The sequence below is a fragment of the Calidris pugnax genome, unplaced genomic scaffold (genome assembly GCF_001431845.1).
Source record: "Calidris pugnax isolate Ruff unplaced genomic scaffold, ASM143184v1 scaffold24, whole genome shotgun sequence".
NCBI classification, from domain to species: Eukaryota; Metazoa; Chordata; class Aves; order Charadriiformes; family Scolopacidae; genus Calidris; species Calidris pugnax.
In genome coordinates this window covers 24269910-24287255 of record NW_015090922.1, presented here as the reverse complement: position 1 = coordinate 24287255, position 17346 = coordinate 24269910, and the positions used below count along the sequence as shown (strand labels likewise).

The 17346-nt window shown below is 38.9% G+C and overlaps 1 protein-coding gene across 5 annotated transcripts in view; it reads left to right on the top strand.

Annotated features, from left to right (window-relative positions):
* Window positions 1–17346, top strand: part of MTR (5-methyltetrahydrofolate-homocysteine methyltransferase) — a 53547-nt gene that overhangs the window by 18028 nt on the left and 18173 nt on the right. For 4 of the 5 annotated variants that reach the window (XM_014951112.1, XM_014951113.1, XM_014951110.1 and 1 more), the window contains 13 exons: window positions 1291–1391; window positions 1743–1804; window positions 2620–2687; window positions 3742–3818; window positions 4951–5063; window positions 6487–6627; window positions 7710–7895; window positions 8488–8667; window positions 9676–9792; window positions 9890–10030; window positions 13164–13253; window positions 13878–14030; window positions 14607–14714. In XM_014951112.1, the coding sequence (XP_014806598.1) occupies window positions 1291–1391; window positions 1743–1804; window positions 2620–2687; window positions 3742–3818; window positions 4951–5063; window positions 6487–6627; window positions 7710–7895; window positions 8488–8667; window positions 9676–9792; window positions 9890–10030; window positions 13164–13253; window positions 13878–14030; window positions 14607–14714 (1537 nt within the window). Of the gene's footprint in view, window positions 1–1010; window positions 1175–1290; window positions 1392–1742; window positions 1805–2619; window positions 2688–3741; window positions 3819–4950; window positions 5064–6486; window positions 6628–7709; window positions 7896–8487; window positions 8668–9675; window positions 9793–9889; window positions 10031–13163; window positions 13254–13877; window positions 14031–14606; window positions 14715–17346 lie in introns of those variants that run through there. The other variant, XM_014951114.1, reaches the window with a different exon arrangement.

Sequence of the window (17346 nt, the reverse complement as noted above, 5' to 3'; positions counted from 1 at the left end):
TAAAAAAAAACCTTTTGAGGGTGTGGATGTGTTTTTAAAAAAAAAAAAAACATTTTCCCCCCCCCCCCCCAAAAAAAAAAAAAAGAAAAACAAACCCTGCACTTCTAACCTATTGGAAGAAAATCCTTCAGATCTCAAGGATTTGTCATTCAGTCCAACAAGTGAATCTGGCTGCAAGCATTTACTGCTACAACTTGTGCAGTTACCAAGCCCCTGCCTGCTCCTTGGAAACAGGAGGAAAGTCACAAACCATTTTGCGCTCCCAGTCCTGTGCAGGGCTTTATTGCTGTTGACCTCTGGGAAACTAAGTGGGTGTACGTGCACTTTATTAACTTAGCCACCTGGGAGGCAGCCTCTGTGGCTCAGTTAATTGGGAGATGTGACTGTTACCATTTCTGGTTTAGGGGGATAGCTTGCATCCTCTCCATTATTCCAGGAAAGGAGAAAGCTTTTTTACATCTTCCTCTTCCAGCAGCTCTGTGAGCACCTTTCAAGTTTTGCAGTGCTCATAAGATGGTTTCTGGACTGGTACAGAGAGATCAGGAAACATATGTAAAAGATCTCTTGCATGCTTTCTGAAAGAGACCTTTCCCTTTTTAATATCAATGCAGACATTTGGAGTGCAAGTCACATTTCTGTATCTGTCATTGAATGAAAGAAAACAGGATTGTTCTTCATACACTGGTAAAATTCTTTGAGAAGCTTATTTATACACAAATACTTCTGCTGTGGTGCTGTCTTAGTTACTAAGATGCAGCAGATTCAGTTGCCCAAGCTTAGCCAGGAAGCATCTTGCGGGGAGGCACTTGGTTTCTTCCAAGGCTGACATAATTTATGTATAATTTTAAAAGAAAATGATGACTTAGTAGCTTGAAGCAGGTCTTGCTTTTTCAACCTTTTTCATACTTCTTCCTGTAGCACAAGGTTCCTTTCCAGTCTTTCTCATTCCTTTGTTCTCTCTCTCACCTAGAAAATACAGAGCTGTCGTATTGCTGCAGTTGCTGTCAAAATGCTGCCACTTCATTCCTGGATTTTGAAATGAAATCTTGATTTACTGTTCCCAGTCCATTTCAGTCCAGCCCCTTTCCCCCTTGTGCTTTTCTTCCACCTGAGGCTTCTCCTTTTGCACAGTCTTGCTGTATTGATGATGGTGATTAAAGAAATTGGAGATCAGGTTGGTTCTGTTGTAGATGATTGTGGGAGTTAGCAGTTGCCAGCACTGACATTTGTCTGGCTTGTGTTTAAAAGGTGTTTTTACCTCAAACTAATTTTTGAAAATTTATTTTCCAGTATCGGCTTAAATTGTGCTTTAGGGGCAGTTGAAATGCGACCATTTATTGAAACAATTGGAAAATGTACAACAGCCTACATCATCTGTTACCCCAACGCAGGTGTGTGGTGCACGTGGTTCTATGCTTACAGGCAGATGAAACGGAACTAAACCCTTCCATCTCATTAGCAATAATAGAGTTGAATTAGCTTGAAAAGATGATTGTTTTTACTACTAAGAAGAGCTTAAGAATATTTTGACCTGCTGAAAGTAACTGTTGTTAGTTCTGTGACAGTGAATCAAGAATGCTTTCTTGCATAATTAATAATCGATTGAGTAATTGATTGCAAAGGTGACGAGGTGTTGTAGTCCTCATACAAGTGTAGTTACTTTAAATATGTCTCTTATGGAATTTAATTCTGTTCTTGCGGGCTTTAAACAAATTGTAATACTAGAAAAATTACGTTTCAAGGTCTTCCCAATACTTTTGGTGGCTATGATGAAACTCCAGAAGTGACTGCCAAGCATTTAAAGGTATGAAATATTTCTCATGAGTGCATCATATCTGATGTACTAGGAGAGAAGAATTCTTTGCTTGTATTTTATGCGTATTTCTTATAGTATTATGTGGGATTTTTTCCCCTCAGATGGCTCTGTATTTCATCTGGATTGTTTATAGACCATTAGCTGAATGACAGTGATTTGAGATACCAGTTTAGGAAAAACTACTTAGGAAACTCTGAAACCTTAATTACTTTTGTGTCCTACACCAAGTAGCTTTCCTGCAGCTTGATCTGTGGATGTAACTCCTTTACACTCCTATGTTTTTACTTTTACATTTGGGAATTGTCCAATAGCTGAGCAGTTTTTTGAACTTGGCAAAATTTTAGAGTTGTGTATATAGGAACTGCTGATGCAGGTGATGTTCCAGTGCAGAGTGTCCTTCCACATGCTACTTGATCTGTGCGAGACAGAACTGTGTGGCTGGAGCTGCAGTGTGTCAGTGAGAACGCAGTTATCTGCTGCATGTTAATTCCCTTTTAAAATACAGTATGATGAGCCTTTGATACTCATCCAAGTTTTCATCTGGCGATTCAGTATAAAATAGGCCAATTTCAAATGTAGTTTCCTAAAATAAGGTGTTGAAATTGCTGGCTAGCCTTGGGAATCCACATCTCAAAACAAATCCTAAAGAGAAGACGTAGTACTGATTGGCTTTTAATTTAATTTTTTTGTGTGTGATCCCCCTAATTGCTCAACACATGGAGAAAATAATGATAATAATAATAAAGTAATAACAGATACCTTTATTAACTTGAAACAAAATTCTCTTTCCTTCCCTTTTACAGAATTTTGCTTTGGATGGTTTGGTCAACATAGTTGGAGGTTGCTGTGGTACTACACCAGCACATACCAGGTATCTCATGAGCTATGACTTTAGGTGCACTGGGAAGTAAATTAAGTGCTGCTTTTGTGTAGCAATATTCCATGGCTTGTCTTAGAGTTTCCTGAAAAGATGGATCACTTTAATGCCAATAGCAGCAATATATGGAGTAGAAATTACCTGGCTTTCATAGCTGTGTGTATCATGAAGAATGAGTAGAGGCATGGTTCAAAGAAGGATTATACCTCTGCTATTTTGTCATCTAAAATTGTTTTGGAATTACTCCTCCCTCTTTACTGATGGATCGAATAGACTTGACATTTCTGCTGCTCCCTTATGCCGTATGTTCTTTCTCTTTCTGGCACTCATAGCCACAAGGTGAAACTTAAGGTTTCCTTTGATGGTAGGAGGAAGGAAGGTGTGGAACAGGAGATCTGGGGATGCTGTACAACTGTACTAGTCCTGGCCAGTAAGAAGGGGCATTTCATTTCTTTCTCACTGGAAGTAGCTCAGTGGGAAGACCTCCCTTTTTCACTTGAGCTTGAAAGAGAAGGGGCCGTCATTTTGACTCTGGTACAAACTGAGAAGAGGTGGTCTGTGAAAGTGTAGAGGACACCGTGTGTCACTCCTGAATCGAGCAAAGAAAAAGAGAGCTTGAACACTGTGAGTCATTCTGGCATCTGAGAAATGTGTCTTAGCATAGAACAATGTTTGTCCCTTGGCTTTTTTGCTTTTTTTTGCTGCAATCATCAGCAATTGCTCAGCTCAGCAAATCATGAATACGGTAAGAGTCAGTGTGGTTGAGGACTGGTTCTGATATCCATCAAGTACCCCGTTGGCACAGCATCTCACATTCTGTATTTGATAAATCTTTAGCTTTGTACATTCCCTGCAAATAGCTATGATAGGGTCTTCTGGGAGTATGGTTTTGCCTTTGGCCACACAAAGTGAAACTAGCTAATTAGTCTTGTCTGCTACAGGGCTAAATTGGAGATGTAGGTATGCGTCTAGTATTTTCTAGTCTTATCTGGAGTGGCTTAATTTTAATTGAAAACTTTATTCTTTACTTTCCTCTTCTGTAACTCAGGAAAATTGCTGAAGCTGTGAAATTCTGTAAGCCTCGCATTCCACCTTCTCCCTCCCAAGGATACATGCTGCTGTCAGGTAAAATGGAGTGTAACAGTTTGAGCTTTCTAATTCATGCAACCTTCCTTTATAAATTTATTTGCTATTTTCTGCTGATCAGAATGGCACTGTGAGTTTCTGGTTTTACATGAATCTAGCAAGCTTGTGGATGTGTAACCAAATCTAAATCTTTCTGCTTTAGCCAAAGGATTAATGGAACATGTTATCATGAACATGTATAATATAACCAAGCCAGCATATTTTACTCTGCAAGTCTCAGACACTTTGTAATGGTGACTGAGTATCTTTATCATCAGTTGCAGCAGGGAAGGGTCAAGCACAGAGAGATCAGGTAATTTGACTACAGTTGATGGCAGAGCTGGGATGAGATCCTTGTTCATCTCCTATGAGAGAGCTGCCCTGTGTCACCTCAGATGTCCATCTAGTCATACTGGGAGAGTGTTCCAACAATACATCCAGGTCTAGATTGGTTTTTGTTTTAGCTAAGTCTAGATTTCTACATTCTTCAGCCAGGCCTTCTTTTAAGCCTTTGGGCTGCCTATCCAAGTAAAACAGTACATTATTTTTGGTCTCGTATTTTAATCTCAAAGTCAAATCAGTTTAGCATAAATTAAATAAATCATGGTTGGCCTGTGTTTTCATGGAATACCTTATTCTGGTCTGCTGTAAGGTTTGTTTGCCTCTGAGTTGCCTGCTACCCAAGCATCATTTGGCTTGTTTCTCTGGACTTGGGTTCATGGTTAAGAGCTGTCATTGTTTGTAAGTCAATTCAGTGGGCTGCTTCTCTGGTGGTAGTGGAGTCATGTGATAACACAATTGGAAGTTGAGAGAAGGTGTGTATGTGCATACACATAGATGCACAAAGAATTGTAGCTTCACATCATTTTATATTGGTTTTTTTGTGGGTCAGGTAAATTATTAACTGTCATTGAAGGAGGACAGAAACCTTTGGCATATGTATCGGAAGATGTTTCAATGCGTTTCTTTGCTTGTTACTTATTAGATTTGTGGACGTCCTGATGTGCTGAGAAATAACTATTCTTAAAGAGAGAGACACCTCCATTTCACAGTTTAGAAAAGGGATTTTGTCTTTCTTACACAGTTTTTTCTTTTCAGTTTTTACAAATGTGTTCAAAATTATCTTTTTAAGGTCTGGAGCCATTCAGGATTGGGCCATACACCAACTTTGTTAATATTGGTGAACGCTGCAATGTTGCAGGATCACGGAAGTTTGCTAAACTCATCATGGCAGGCAACTATGAAGTATACCTTTAAACAATAATCTCTATAGCTAATGCTCTGATTTTTCATTACTACATTGCATTGTGTTATTAGTTATTTGTTTTGCTGGCACAAGGAACTATTCTACACCAGTTACAAGACAAAGAAAGGAGGAGTTACTTTCTCACTATCCTTTGTTTCTGTGCTTACCAGCTCCTAATAAATTTGTGAGAAGGGTTTTACAAGGGCTTTGTTATTTTGGGGTTTTCTTTGCCAGTTGTTATGGAGGACATGGCTTTCCATTTTGAATTAAATTACACAGCTGATGATTTTTTAGAAAATGTCCTGGTCTATGCTGTATTGAGGGGTTGATTTACAGAGGAGGAAGGAAGGAAAGTGGGTGTAATCCCTCCTTCCAACAAGTGGGGTATGTCTGACTTGGGACAGATTGTGGCACTGTGCAGCCCTCCCTTCTCCAGTCCTGGGCAGCGTTATGGTTGCATGTAATCTTTACATACTTTGATGACTGGCTACAGAGTTGCTACACAAAAAGGTGCTTTAGGAGGTAATTGCTCTCTTGAAACAGCCGCAGAGTAGAAATGAAAAGGCTAGAGGGCTTATTCTTTTCTGGTGTAAATTGTTACTGTAATGCTCAAACAAATAGTAAAGTGACATTTCTTGAGAGCTGAGACTCTGCCCCAGAGTATGCTCTGCTGTTCTAGTTGATGCAATTCAGCTGATGAAGCCTCAGTTTGATTATTTTTAAGGAAGTCTGACTCTTAAGCTCTTAAAAGTCATGAAGCAGGTTAGACCTATTAAATAAAGAGAGCTTTAAGCACCGGTTGTTAGGAACTGTGGGCAACTAAAAACCTTTTTCTTTTTTGTCTCCTTAGTCTGCAAAGTGACAAAAAATAGAAAGCGAACAGACATGGGTGTTCAGATAATTATGAAGGCTGAAGGGAAAGCTTTAGTAAAGCCTTCTTAGCACTTGGTGATTATTCTGCAGCTGGAAAAAATGTCAGACAACCTCTAAAAATTAAGCATTCTGTGTTATAAAACAGCAGAGCTTGTGATGTAAGACCCTTATTTCATACCATCACAGAGACTGTTTTTCTGTAATTTTGTGCAGTCAGAATGCACATCTTGTTACCATGCAAATCTTAAATCATTCAATTAAGCATATGACCAGCTGTCTAAAATCAATGACAGTACCCGCACATTAGGTCTCTGGTGTCATGTTTTTGTGAACAAATTAGTTATCAGTTGTGCTGTACTAATCCCTTTTGTATGTTGTTGTGCATCACAGACCATTTCCTTACTCTCTTTTGGGATGTCTTATTAATTTTTTAATTTTTGGCTGCACCTTATTTTGGAGAAATGAAATGTTATTTTGAGACTGACTAGGCTTTTTACTACTGACCATTGTTTTGTTTTGGTTTTGTTTTTGTTTTATTTTCTTCTGTAGGAGGCCCTGAGTGTAGCTAAAATGCAAGTTGAGATGGGGGCCCAGGTTCTTGACATCAATATGGATGATGGGATGCTGGATGGCCCTGCTGCAATGACAAGATTTTGTAACTTGATTTCTTCAGAACCTGATATTGCAAAGGTTGTTATTGTGTCACTCCAAAGCACAATAAATAACATTTTATTGAGTTGGAAATTGCCAATTTTGATACTGATTTATTTAGTAACCACTTTAGGTGCTTAATAAGCAGATGTAGGTGTCCCCCCAAGAGGAAAAGGTACTGTAGAGGTACAGGGGTCTGGAGCACCTCTTCTATGAAGACACACTGAGAGAGTTGGGGTTGTTCAGCCTGGAGAAGCGATGGCTTGGGAGACCTTGCAGCAGCCTTCCAGTACCTGAAGGGGGCCTACGAGAAAGCTGGAGAGGGACTTTTTACAAGGGCATGTAGTGATAAGACAAGGATTAATGGCTTTAAACTGTCAGAGGGGAGATTTGGGTTAGATATAAGGAAGAAGCTCTTTACTGTGAGGGTGGTGAGGCACTGGAACAGGTTGCCCAGAGAAGTTGTGGATGCCTCATCCCTGGAGGTGTTCAAGGCCAGGCTGTATGGGGCTTTGAGCAACCTGGTGTAGTGGGACATGGCCCTGCCCATGGCAGGGGTCTTGGAACTAGATGATCTTTAAGGTCCCTTCCAACCCAAACCATTCTATGATAATAGGGAAAGCCTTGGGGGGAGACAGAGGTTTAAATGTTCTCTATCTGATTTCAGCTAAATGCATGCTAGTCCCTCCTTTTTATTGGTAAGAAAAGCTGAATGCAAGTTTCTTTTGCAGCAACTGAAGCCCCTATCTGTATGTTGGCAGTGCATAACAGTGCTGCTTTCCACAAAACTTAAAATTGCTGTGGGAATAGTATGGTTTTAAAAGATAGTTCTGCAGTGTGCATTCTCTAAAAATGAGTATCTAATTCAGAAACACAAGGCAATAAACAGAGAAGTCCCTCTCTGATATGTGATAGAGTTGCCATAGAAGCTCTTGAGTTAAATTTGCTCTGAGTTTTGCACTTAAAGCAAAGTGAATCTGCAAATACCATCTGGAAACTTTTTATTCATAAATGCTGATTAACGTTGTGTGCATTTTTATGTCCAAATGGGCAAACAGCATATGGAACTCTAATTTATAACTTGTACGTATTCCCCTGGCTTACTTCTCTGTTATTTACAGGTGCCATTATGCATTGACTCCTCAAATTTTTCAGTGATTGAAGCAGGTTTAAAATGTTGCCAAGGGAAATGCATTGTAAACAGCATCAGTCTGAAGGAAGGTGAGGAGGACTTTTTGGAGAAGGCAAGGAAAATTAAGTTGTATGGAGCAGCTGTGGTTGTCATGGCTTTTGATGAAATGGGACAGGTGAGTGTTGCTTTAAAGGAGAGTTATTATTTTGCTTCTGGAGTACAAGGCTTTCTTACTCTTGTGCAAGACAAAATGGTTTTGCTTCATTGACACAGGTGATTCAAAGTGATCTATATAGTCTTAGCAATAGTTTTGACCTGCATATATAAGCATTTCTTAGGCTGCTCACGTGTCAGAGGAATCCAAGTACAGCCCTAAGTGTAGCTCTGCTAGCACGAGAGTGTGTGTCTCGCTATTCAGCCGTGCTGAACTCGTCCTTTCTTTGTAGAATGACTTTTCTAGTTCAGAAGCTGAGTTTTCTGTGAGAGTGGAGTCTTTCTGAATTGACGTACTTATGTCAAAAACATACTTTAAACTTTGTATAGAATGATGAAATGTTGGGAAACAAAATTGTTTTTAATGAGTTGAGTCAAAACTGCAGGTACAGGTGTGGTGATGTTTTTAATACAAAATTCTTATATATAATCGTTTTCTGATATTAGTGCTGTTCAGATCCTCAGTCTTGAGTCACTGGAACTGTAAATGATTTCTGGGGAGTTTATTTTCTGTTACTTGTTGGTTTCATGTCAAAATTCTTTTTCTCCACTAGGCAACAGAAACAGAAACCAAGATTGCAATCTGTTCCAGAGCTTATCACCTCCTTGTGGAAAAAGTGCACTTCAATCCAAATGATATAATATTTGACCCTAATATTTTGACCATAGGAACTGGAATGGAAGAACATAACCTGTATGCCATGAATTTTATCAATGCTACTAAAACTATAAAAGTGAGTTGTAACTTGAAGTATTTTGCCCTGAAAATTAAAAAAAAAAAAAGTATTTTAACTTGAGATATTTTGCCAAGATTACTTAAAAACCCAAACTACCACAAAACAGAAAAATACCCCTCATTCCCAAACAACAACAACAACAAAACACTGCTGCAAAATGATTCAAATTTTAAATTAGCAAGGGAAACTATTCTTCTGACGTGCAGCCATTCCCCAGTATTTCTGTATTTCCGGTAGAAAAAGTTCAAATAGTTCTATAAATATATTTCAATCCATTATCTCTACTGTAAATATACTAATTAAATGAGGTAACAATCACATTCATGTTCTAACTAAAAGGACCTCTCTGAAGGTATGTGAAAGCTGCCTTTTTAAATTAATAAAATTTCCATTACTGTGAAAGGGATTTGTGCAGTAACCTGACTTCTTATTTAGCTAAAATATGTGTAAGGAAATACAGCTGTGAAGAGCATCGCCTGAATACAGGTAAGGAAGGCTGCACTCTTGTGTTTCACAAGGCAGTTTGGTTGGTATGAAGATGCTAGGGCTTGAACAGCCTACAGGTGCTTTGGTCATCACAGGGCTTCTGGAAGGGAGGCTGTACCCTTGAGGTCAACCCGCAAGCAGGCAGGTTGGCTGCTCCTGTTTCTGGAGGAGTGGGGAATGGAAGAGCCATAAGTAGGTCTGCATGGGGAAAATCTGCTGCTGTAGGAGGACTGATACGTTTAGAATAGCACCTATGACTAGGGAAACCATGATAGTGGCTTATACCTAACTAGGCTTGATGTTTCCTTTTACTTCTGTATTTCTTCTGCAGAGATTTGAATTGCTTTTTATGAATTTGAGTAACTAGAAGGATCTGAAACAGGGAAGGAAGAAATGGTGCATTGGCTATGCCCCCCAACTTAGAGGGCAACTGTTTTATGGACTGAATGCTTTGCTAATTTTCCGTTTTGTAAAGGACTTTTCTGAAAATCTACATGCAATTCTATGCAATTCCTATAGGAAACACTGCCGGGAGCCAGGATAAGTGGAGGTCTTTCCAATCTGTCTTTCTCCTTTCGAGGAATGGATGCCATTCGAGAAGCAATGCATGGGGTGTTCCTTTACCATGCAATTAAGGTATGATGTGCTTTTGGTTTCCACATGTTTGCCCTTGGCAGATGTGCAGTGCTATGTCTGACAGCCCCAGTTGGGGACTCTGTATGATTTTTTTCAGTGTGGCATGGACATGGGAATTGTGAATGCTGGGAATCTGCCAGTGTATGATGATATCCACAAGGAATTGCTACAGCTGTGTGAAAATCTAATCTGGAACAAAGATCCTGATGCGACAGAGAAACTTCTACATTATGCTCAGGTAACTTCCAATTATAAGCTTTTAATAGTAGCTTAGCACCTGGGCTTTAACACCTGCCTGCTGATGGTAGGTAGAACAGTATAAACTGCACATGTCAATCTAAAGTGGGTGTTAGAAGTTACTAATGATACTACAAGTGGTTCAGTTATTAATATGGAAAGAAATGTGAACTCTGTGATGGATCGAGCCTCTCCAGTTTCATAGGTGTCTTGAAAGGTCCTGCACAAGAGTTCTTCATATGCTTCAGGAGACCAAGCTGCATGGGGGGGGGAGGAAGAGAAATCCCAATGAAACTCTCCCCCAAACGAAAAAAAAAATCTCACAAAAAAACCAAAAAAACCCCAGAAAAAGCCAACCCACAACTGAAGCAAATCTTGGTGCTAGAGCTTAATTGACAAATGCACTGTGGGGGAAATCTGTCTCTGGTGCAAACGGTTTGCTTGGAGTGTATGTAAAAGGTGAAATAGTTGCTTGTGGTTCCTGGCTGTGCTGTAGACTTCCAGTTCATGTAACTTATGTCAAGAGTGAGGATCAGCAATTTCATGTTTTTGAGGTGCTGTAATGACAGCGGTGATAAAAGACAAAGATTACACACCTGAAGGTTTCCAGTCTATCAGCCATATATAGCTGATGAAATCCTTTAGACAGAAGAGCTTTTGCTGTATAAACAGAACATACAGCAAAAAAAAAAATGGCTGGGTTAGGTGGCTCTTAGATTTAAGGGCACAAAAAGGTCGCATGCCTGTTCTGTAGCTCCTGGAGGTATTATTTCTGTGTGCAGCTTCACTTGGTTTGTAGTTTGCCCTATGATAGTATGTGGTTTTTAGGAACAATGGCAATATGTTGAAAACCAGTACAGGAAGACTATCCCTATCCCATGTGTTTAGGCTATTTCAGATTATTCTCTTAGTGTCTACGCAGTTCACCTGGGAGTGATCTTGTTTGTATAAACAGAGTTTTACCATTAGGGTATTCAGAGTTGCATAAAGAGAAAGAAGAAGGAGGAGGAGGATTAGAAGGGGATTGTTCAAGCAGTGTTTCTGCAGAAGGCAGAATGTGAATTTAATTAGAGCATGAAAAGTAGAAATGGAAGTGAATGATGACTCCTTCTGGGTCTAGAAGTTTGGGAAGCCATTGTTGGAATCTCTGCTCTTATTCATGTTGGCAGTTTTATTGTTGGAGTAAAACAGCCCCCAACTGCAAAAAAGAAAGACATTTGATTCAAAACATCTTTCAAAGCTCTGTTGAAATATAACATAAAATATCATGACTTTCAAGTTTTCACTGAAGGTAAGCGTCCTGATTTGGGTTTCATTTCAGCTCTGGACATGTGTGAGAGTCCAAACAGATAGTCACAGCCAATGGGAAGGGTTATTACATGAGGTTTTGGAGTTTGAGGCATATTTCAAAATATTTATTCAGACCTTCCTCTGGTACAGTGGAACTGAATGGCTCTTAAGTCCTTTTTTCTAAAGGTGAGGGGTTTTTTAGCACAAAAATATGCTTATTAAACAGTAAGAGCATATGTTTTTTTTATTTCCAATTACTGCAGTTTATTCTGCACAAAGAACATAGAATGTCCAGTCCCATTTCAAGTATCACTCTTCTAATAGAGTGCCAGTGAAGTTTCCTCCTCGTTCCTACAGGCAATAATAATGTACCTTGCTAGTCGCTTGAATGCTAGACCTGTGGGGAAAAATTAGGAACCTAATCCTTGCAGAATTAGGATACTAGTCTTCATTTGAAGTTTGAGATTAAAAACATTTTCCATAAACTGTATAGCTGCAGACATTCTTAGACTGAAAGTTTGTCTCATTTATGGCGGTGGAAGTTGTGCTTCCAAATGCAGTTGTTTTTTGGGTTTTTTTTTCATCCTTAGCATGCAGTATAATCATCCTTATATGCATCCCATAATCATTTTAAAGATCTGCATGTAGTGCTTGCCACTGTGGTCTCTGCATGCCACCCTACAGCTTCATGGGTTATTTTTAGGTTGGAATGGTTTCCTTGCTGAAGTGTCCGGCCAGAGGTTGAGGAACACTTGTTACCTTTTCATTGAATCACAGAAGGGCTGAGGTGGGAAGGGACCTCTGGAGGTCATCTAGTAGAACCCCCTTGCTCAGAGCAGGGTCAGCAAGAGCAGGTTGCTCAGGGACTTGCCCAATCAAGTTTTTAATATAACTAAGGACAGACTCTACAGCCTCTCTGTGCAACATTTTTGTTCTCTCATTCCCTTTTTAGAAACTAGACTGAGGAGGGCAGTAAGGTTTGGCAACATGAAGCTGTGAAGTTAGCTAACATTCATATAAACACAAATGAAAGCTTGTTCTGGATTCTGTTCCCATTGGTGAGATCTTGTTTCCACGACTTTTCCCATGGTTCTGTCTTTATAAACGTGCTGATGAGCACTCAAAAGTATAGGATGTTCAGAAAGACCAAAAAATTATGTCAAATGACCAAGGAAGGAGAAGAAATTACTTGCCTGAAGTGTGGTAGTTGATGTAATGGATACTGTGCTCTTCCATGACCTGTCTTGCATTGTGAAGCCCTTTTGACCTTTGCATGCATGGCACAGGGGAGTCTGAGGCAAAGAGAATGCGCAAGGGTTTGGGACAGTCTACGTGCATGAGAAACAGTAGTTTGTAGGCCACTTGATTGAAAACACATCTGTTATATGGAATAACATAACCTATTCTAGCAGAAACTGAATTAGTGCCAAATTAATTAGAATTTTAAAATGAATTGTAGTGTGTGGGCTAAGAATCAATTTAAATTATGTTCCCAGAAGTAAAACTCTTAGGATTAGTCATTTCATCATTTTTAAGAGCGTGAAAATTATTAAACTGCTCCCTCTTTTTTTCTTTCCTGTCCTTTTTTTTTTCTTTGTTCATTTTGTTTACTTGTTACGTTTGTCTTCATTGAGGTATATGCTCTTTGTGATGCAGACCCCCTAAGTGTCAGTAGTGCATCACATCTGTTTGCAATATGATTTGCATGAGTATAAAATACTTTTTGAATAATCTAAAATTATTTTATGGATCAGTACTTGAAGTTATCCTCACTTTTCTAAAAGTGAAGTCCGTGATGGTACTTTTTATGCTTGCAAGCTCCTATGGATGTGTTTACTTTTCAGAATCATGCCCAAGGAGGGAAAAAAGTTGTACAGACTGATGAGTGGCGGAAAAGCTCTGTGGAGGAAAGGCTGGAATATGCTCTTATAAAGGTGAATCTGTGCAGAAAATTGTCCTACCCATCGGCTCTCAGAGCCATGATTTCAGCTCGGACTTTAAGGGACACTTTCGGCTATAAAAATTCTTCAGCTGACATTCTTTTGAGAGCTATTAATTAATAATGAATAATATGTTTCATATATCTAATTAACTTTAATAACAGAGAAAATTGTGGTGATTTTCTTTAAACTTCACAAGTTGAAGTCTTTGACCCTTAATATTTTATTCTGCTAGTGTTGGTAGAAACATACAGCTTTTACTTTGTAATATATTCCTTTTAATTTTCCAGGGATTTTTTTGGTCCTTTAACAGCTCTGCACTGAGTGGCACTTGTGCTGAGGAAGCAATCTTTAAATGTTTGGTTGTCTTATAACATGGTTAAGAAAAACAAACAAATCTGTTAATACTGGGGTCTCTTGCTTTGATTATATGCCTAAGAACTTGTTTTGTTTCCTAAGAAAACCTATTCTAAATACGCATTTGAGGTATTCTTCAAGACTAGGAGTATCTAAAATACCTGTTTTTACTTTCATTGTGATCTTTTGCGGGGAGAAGGCAACTAAAGAAAAGCTTTATTTCTAACAAGATAAAAGCTTCTCATTTTTTTTTTTTCCCAGGGCATTGAGAAGTATGTCACTGCAGATACAGAAGAAGCAAGATTAAATCGGGAAAAATATCCTAGACCTCTAAATGTAATTGAAGGGCCTTTGATGAATGGCATGAAAATTGTTGGAGATCTTTTTGGTGCTGGAAAGATGTTTCTGCCTCAGGTAAAGAGAAAATGATTTCATATATTTTCCTATTTTGCAAAAACTAGCACTTTAAAATGTAGGCAAAACATTCTATGCTGGCTTTTTTTTTCAAATATAGCACATGAATTGGGAAAATTCAGGTGCTGCTAAGAAGCAGCCTTATTTTTTCTTTACTTTGGAACTTGACTTTCTTTATGTAGTTTTATGTGTTTGTTTCCTTTCTTCCTGAGTGTTTTTGTTTGAAATGCAGTTTTCAGTCTCGACCCATGAAAGAGGGGAAAAAACATCCAAATAAAAATTGCTGATTTTAGTGCCATCCAAGTCTGTGTCTCTTTGTAGCTTCCAGTTCCGTTGTGAGAGGTCTGAGAGGTTGCGCTGTGAAAGCAAGTGTCGTGTGTAGGCCCTTAGTCCAGTAGGGGCAGCAGCCTACTATCACAAAATGCTCTGCAAAGCTGGAATCTGGGTTTGCAAATGAAGCTTTTTTTTTTTTTTTTTTTGTTTAAATGGGTATAAAATAAATCTGTGAGAAATGCAAGGCTATTCCTATACCTGCTCTCTATTATTTCTTTTCCTTCTCTCTGTTTATCTGTGCAGGTGATTAAGTCTGCTCGGGTTATGAAGAAAGCAGTTGGCCACCTTATTCCCTATATGGAAAAAGAAAGAGAAGAAAGGAGAGCTGAACGAGGCAGCGTAGAGGAGGAGGTGAGACACAGTCCTTTGTGCTGTAAATCTTCCAAAGCATGCCATGACAAAAATCGAGATTATTTTTTGCTAATGACATTTATTCAGCTTTCATGTTGGAGAGTTGTTGCAGTCATATGGAAATGGAAAATCTGGGAAAATTTGAAGCAGATCTGAAACTCATAACGTCCAAATTTCGTGAAACTCTGCTTGGTGTGTGTCTAAGCTGTTTCCACAAGTTTTCTGAAGACTGCCATAAGCCTTTGTTAGACCCTTTATACCTTTATGTATTTAATTCTAGTGTTATTTATTTATGGTGCTTCTAACTTGATAGCAAATTTTGCCATTTGCTATTACTACTTCTGCCCTCAGTGAACTGCAGAACTCCCTTCTGCATGTTCAAAGCCTGTTACCATGGTTCTCTTTATTCAGCTCTTCCCTACCCCCTACCATTCTGCCAGCTAAAAAGCCGAATTCTTCCATCCTTTTTCTTCACAGATTCAAGACCTTTTGGTATGACAGAACAGTATGCTTATTGCATGTATAGCCATGACCAAGTTGCAGGGGCCAAATGTTTATGAAAACAGGATCTGAATGTAGTTGTCTCTTCATATGTGTGTTTTTTCCACCGGTTTCTCAAGACTACTTTTTATATAATATATAAAGTATATGTAATTGAAAATATCTAATGATTTTTCAGATCCTTGTGGGCCTTTTCTTTATAGTATTTCCTTTTTCCCATCCAACATTTGGTGATGCCTGAGAATAGTTTTATCAACTACCTGTGTATGTACTTGAAGTAATTTCTTCCAAATTTGGTTAATGGAATATGTGATAAGAGCACTGGAAAATGAAGATATAGGATGTCTCTTGTTACTCCATACTAGACAAAATTCTATTCAGTAGGAAAGAGAGTTCAAACAAAATCCTCTTTTAAATATTAATCTCTGCTGTTTCCTCCTATATTTATAATGTGATAGGTGCTTAGAGTTTTGGCTCTTAAATATTTTTCTTCTTCTCTTGTCTTTGACTATCAAATTTAGGTTTGATATGCATTTACTTTTCTTTAGTTCTGTGGAACCTTACATTGTCTTTATGAGTTTTCAGAGACAACAGTTATTATCAAAACCTGGTATTTAACACACACAACACACACACACACAGGAAGAATAGCAGAATTTCTCTGAAGTTGTGATATTTGTATATTTTTTTTGGTTTCCGTTCTATGGATTTTTTTAATAGTTCCTAATTCTTCCGTTGAAATCTTCTTACGCTGTATCTTTCCATTTGCTGTGGATCTGTTGTGTGATTGTCAGCTTAAATGTAGTGAATACAGTAAACATTGTAGAAAGAAAAATGACCTGATAATTAAACCTGATTAACCTTAATGGCAGGAGGAGAATGCCTAGTCTCTTTTCCCATGCTCTTTCTGGATGTGAAGAAGGTGTCTTCTCTCCAGTATCTCAAGCGGATCTGTTCTCTGGCTGTCATGAGTCACCTTTCTATGTGTCATCTATCTCCTGGTCTTTCTGTTCTTTTTAAATTTTAATTCAGATGACAGGGTCGGTATTTGGCACTTTCTGGTTTGTCCTGATGCTATTTGAAGTCGGTGAAAATCTCTACCAAAATCATTACCCTCTTGCTTCCTTAGGCATTGGATTAGGATCTACTGTGAACCCTTTGGCGCTTAATTCCCTGGCTAAAAAGAAGTGAAGTGGAATTGGAAAGGTTCTTAAAAATATAGCAAGAACTCTGAGAGATCGTAGGATATTCTGTGTGGCTGAGGATTGCAGGAGGGAAAAAGTAGGGCTTCTGTCCTCCTGCTTTCTCTGCCTTCCGCTGGGCAAGGGATGTTGTGCCACTGCCTGCAAAAAACTGTCAGTTTATAGAGAATTGGTGAGAGAAGAAAAAGCCAGCTGCATCTATCTCCAGAGTTAGATGTTGACTTGAAGGAAAACAATTTGCAGACTCTGGTAGCTGATCCGTCTGATGTTACCCAGGCTGCTGTAACCTCCAGGACAGCTTTAGTCACAGGCTGCCAGGAAATTCAAAGCGTTTGTAGGTACATTTGAGGGAAGAGCTGTGGCTGTGGAGCTCTATCTAGATTACAAAAACAAGAAGTCCTTTGCATATGCGCCCAGAACTTGAGGACCTCCTTGCTTGAAACAATTGAAATCACAGTATACCCTCAGTAGGGTTTATTTTAAGTAGCGTGTGCTCTGGCCCGTGTTGTTTGCTGCCCAGCACATGTTTTCCTCCTTCTCATGTGCAAAGCCAATTTTTTTTTTCTTGGTTATCAATCACTAGTTCAATCATCAGTAGTTATTGGGTATGATACACATGGGCAGCACTTTCTGTTCTTCCCCCAGCCCTTGATTAATCTTTTTCCCCAGTTTTATCTTGTGTTCCAGCAGTATATTTTCAGCTACAATTTTTTTTAATTGATGTACTGAGGTGGCTGACTTAGACCTCCATTTTGCTTTCTCCGATCTTCTGTAAAACAGGAGCACTGGGGAGATAATACATTTTAGTAAACAGTAGCACTGATGGGGACCCAGGGATTTTATTCAACAAATGTCTTAGGACCATGGGAAATGCTGGTATCACTCTTGGTAACATATAAAGGACCCTCCCCTTCCCGCCCCCCCCCACC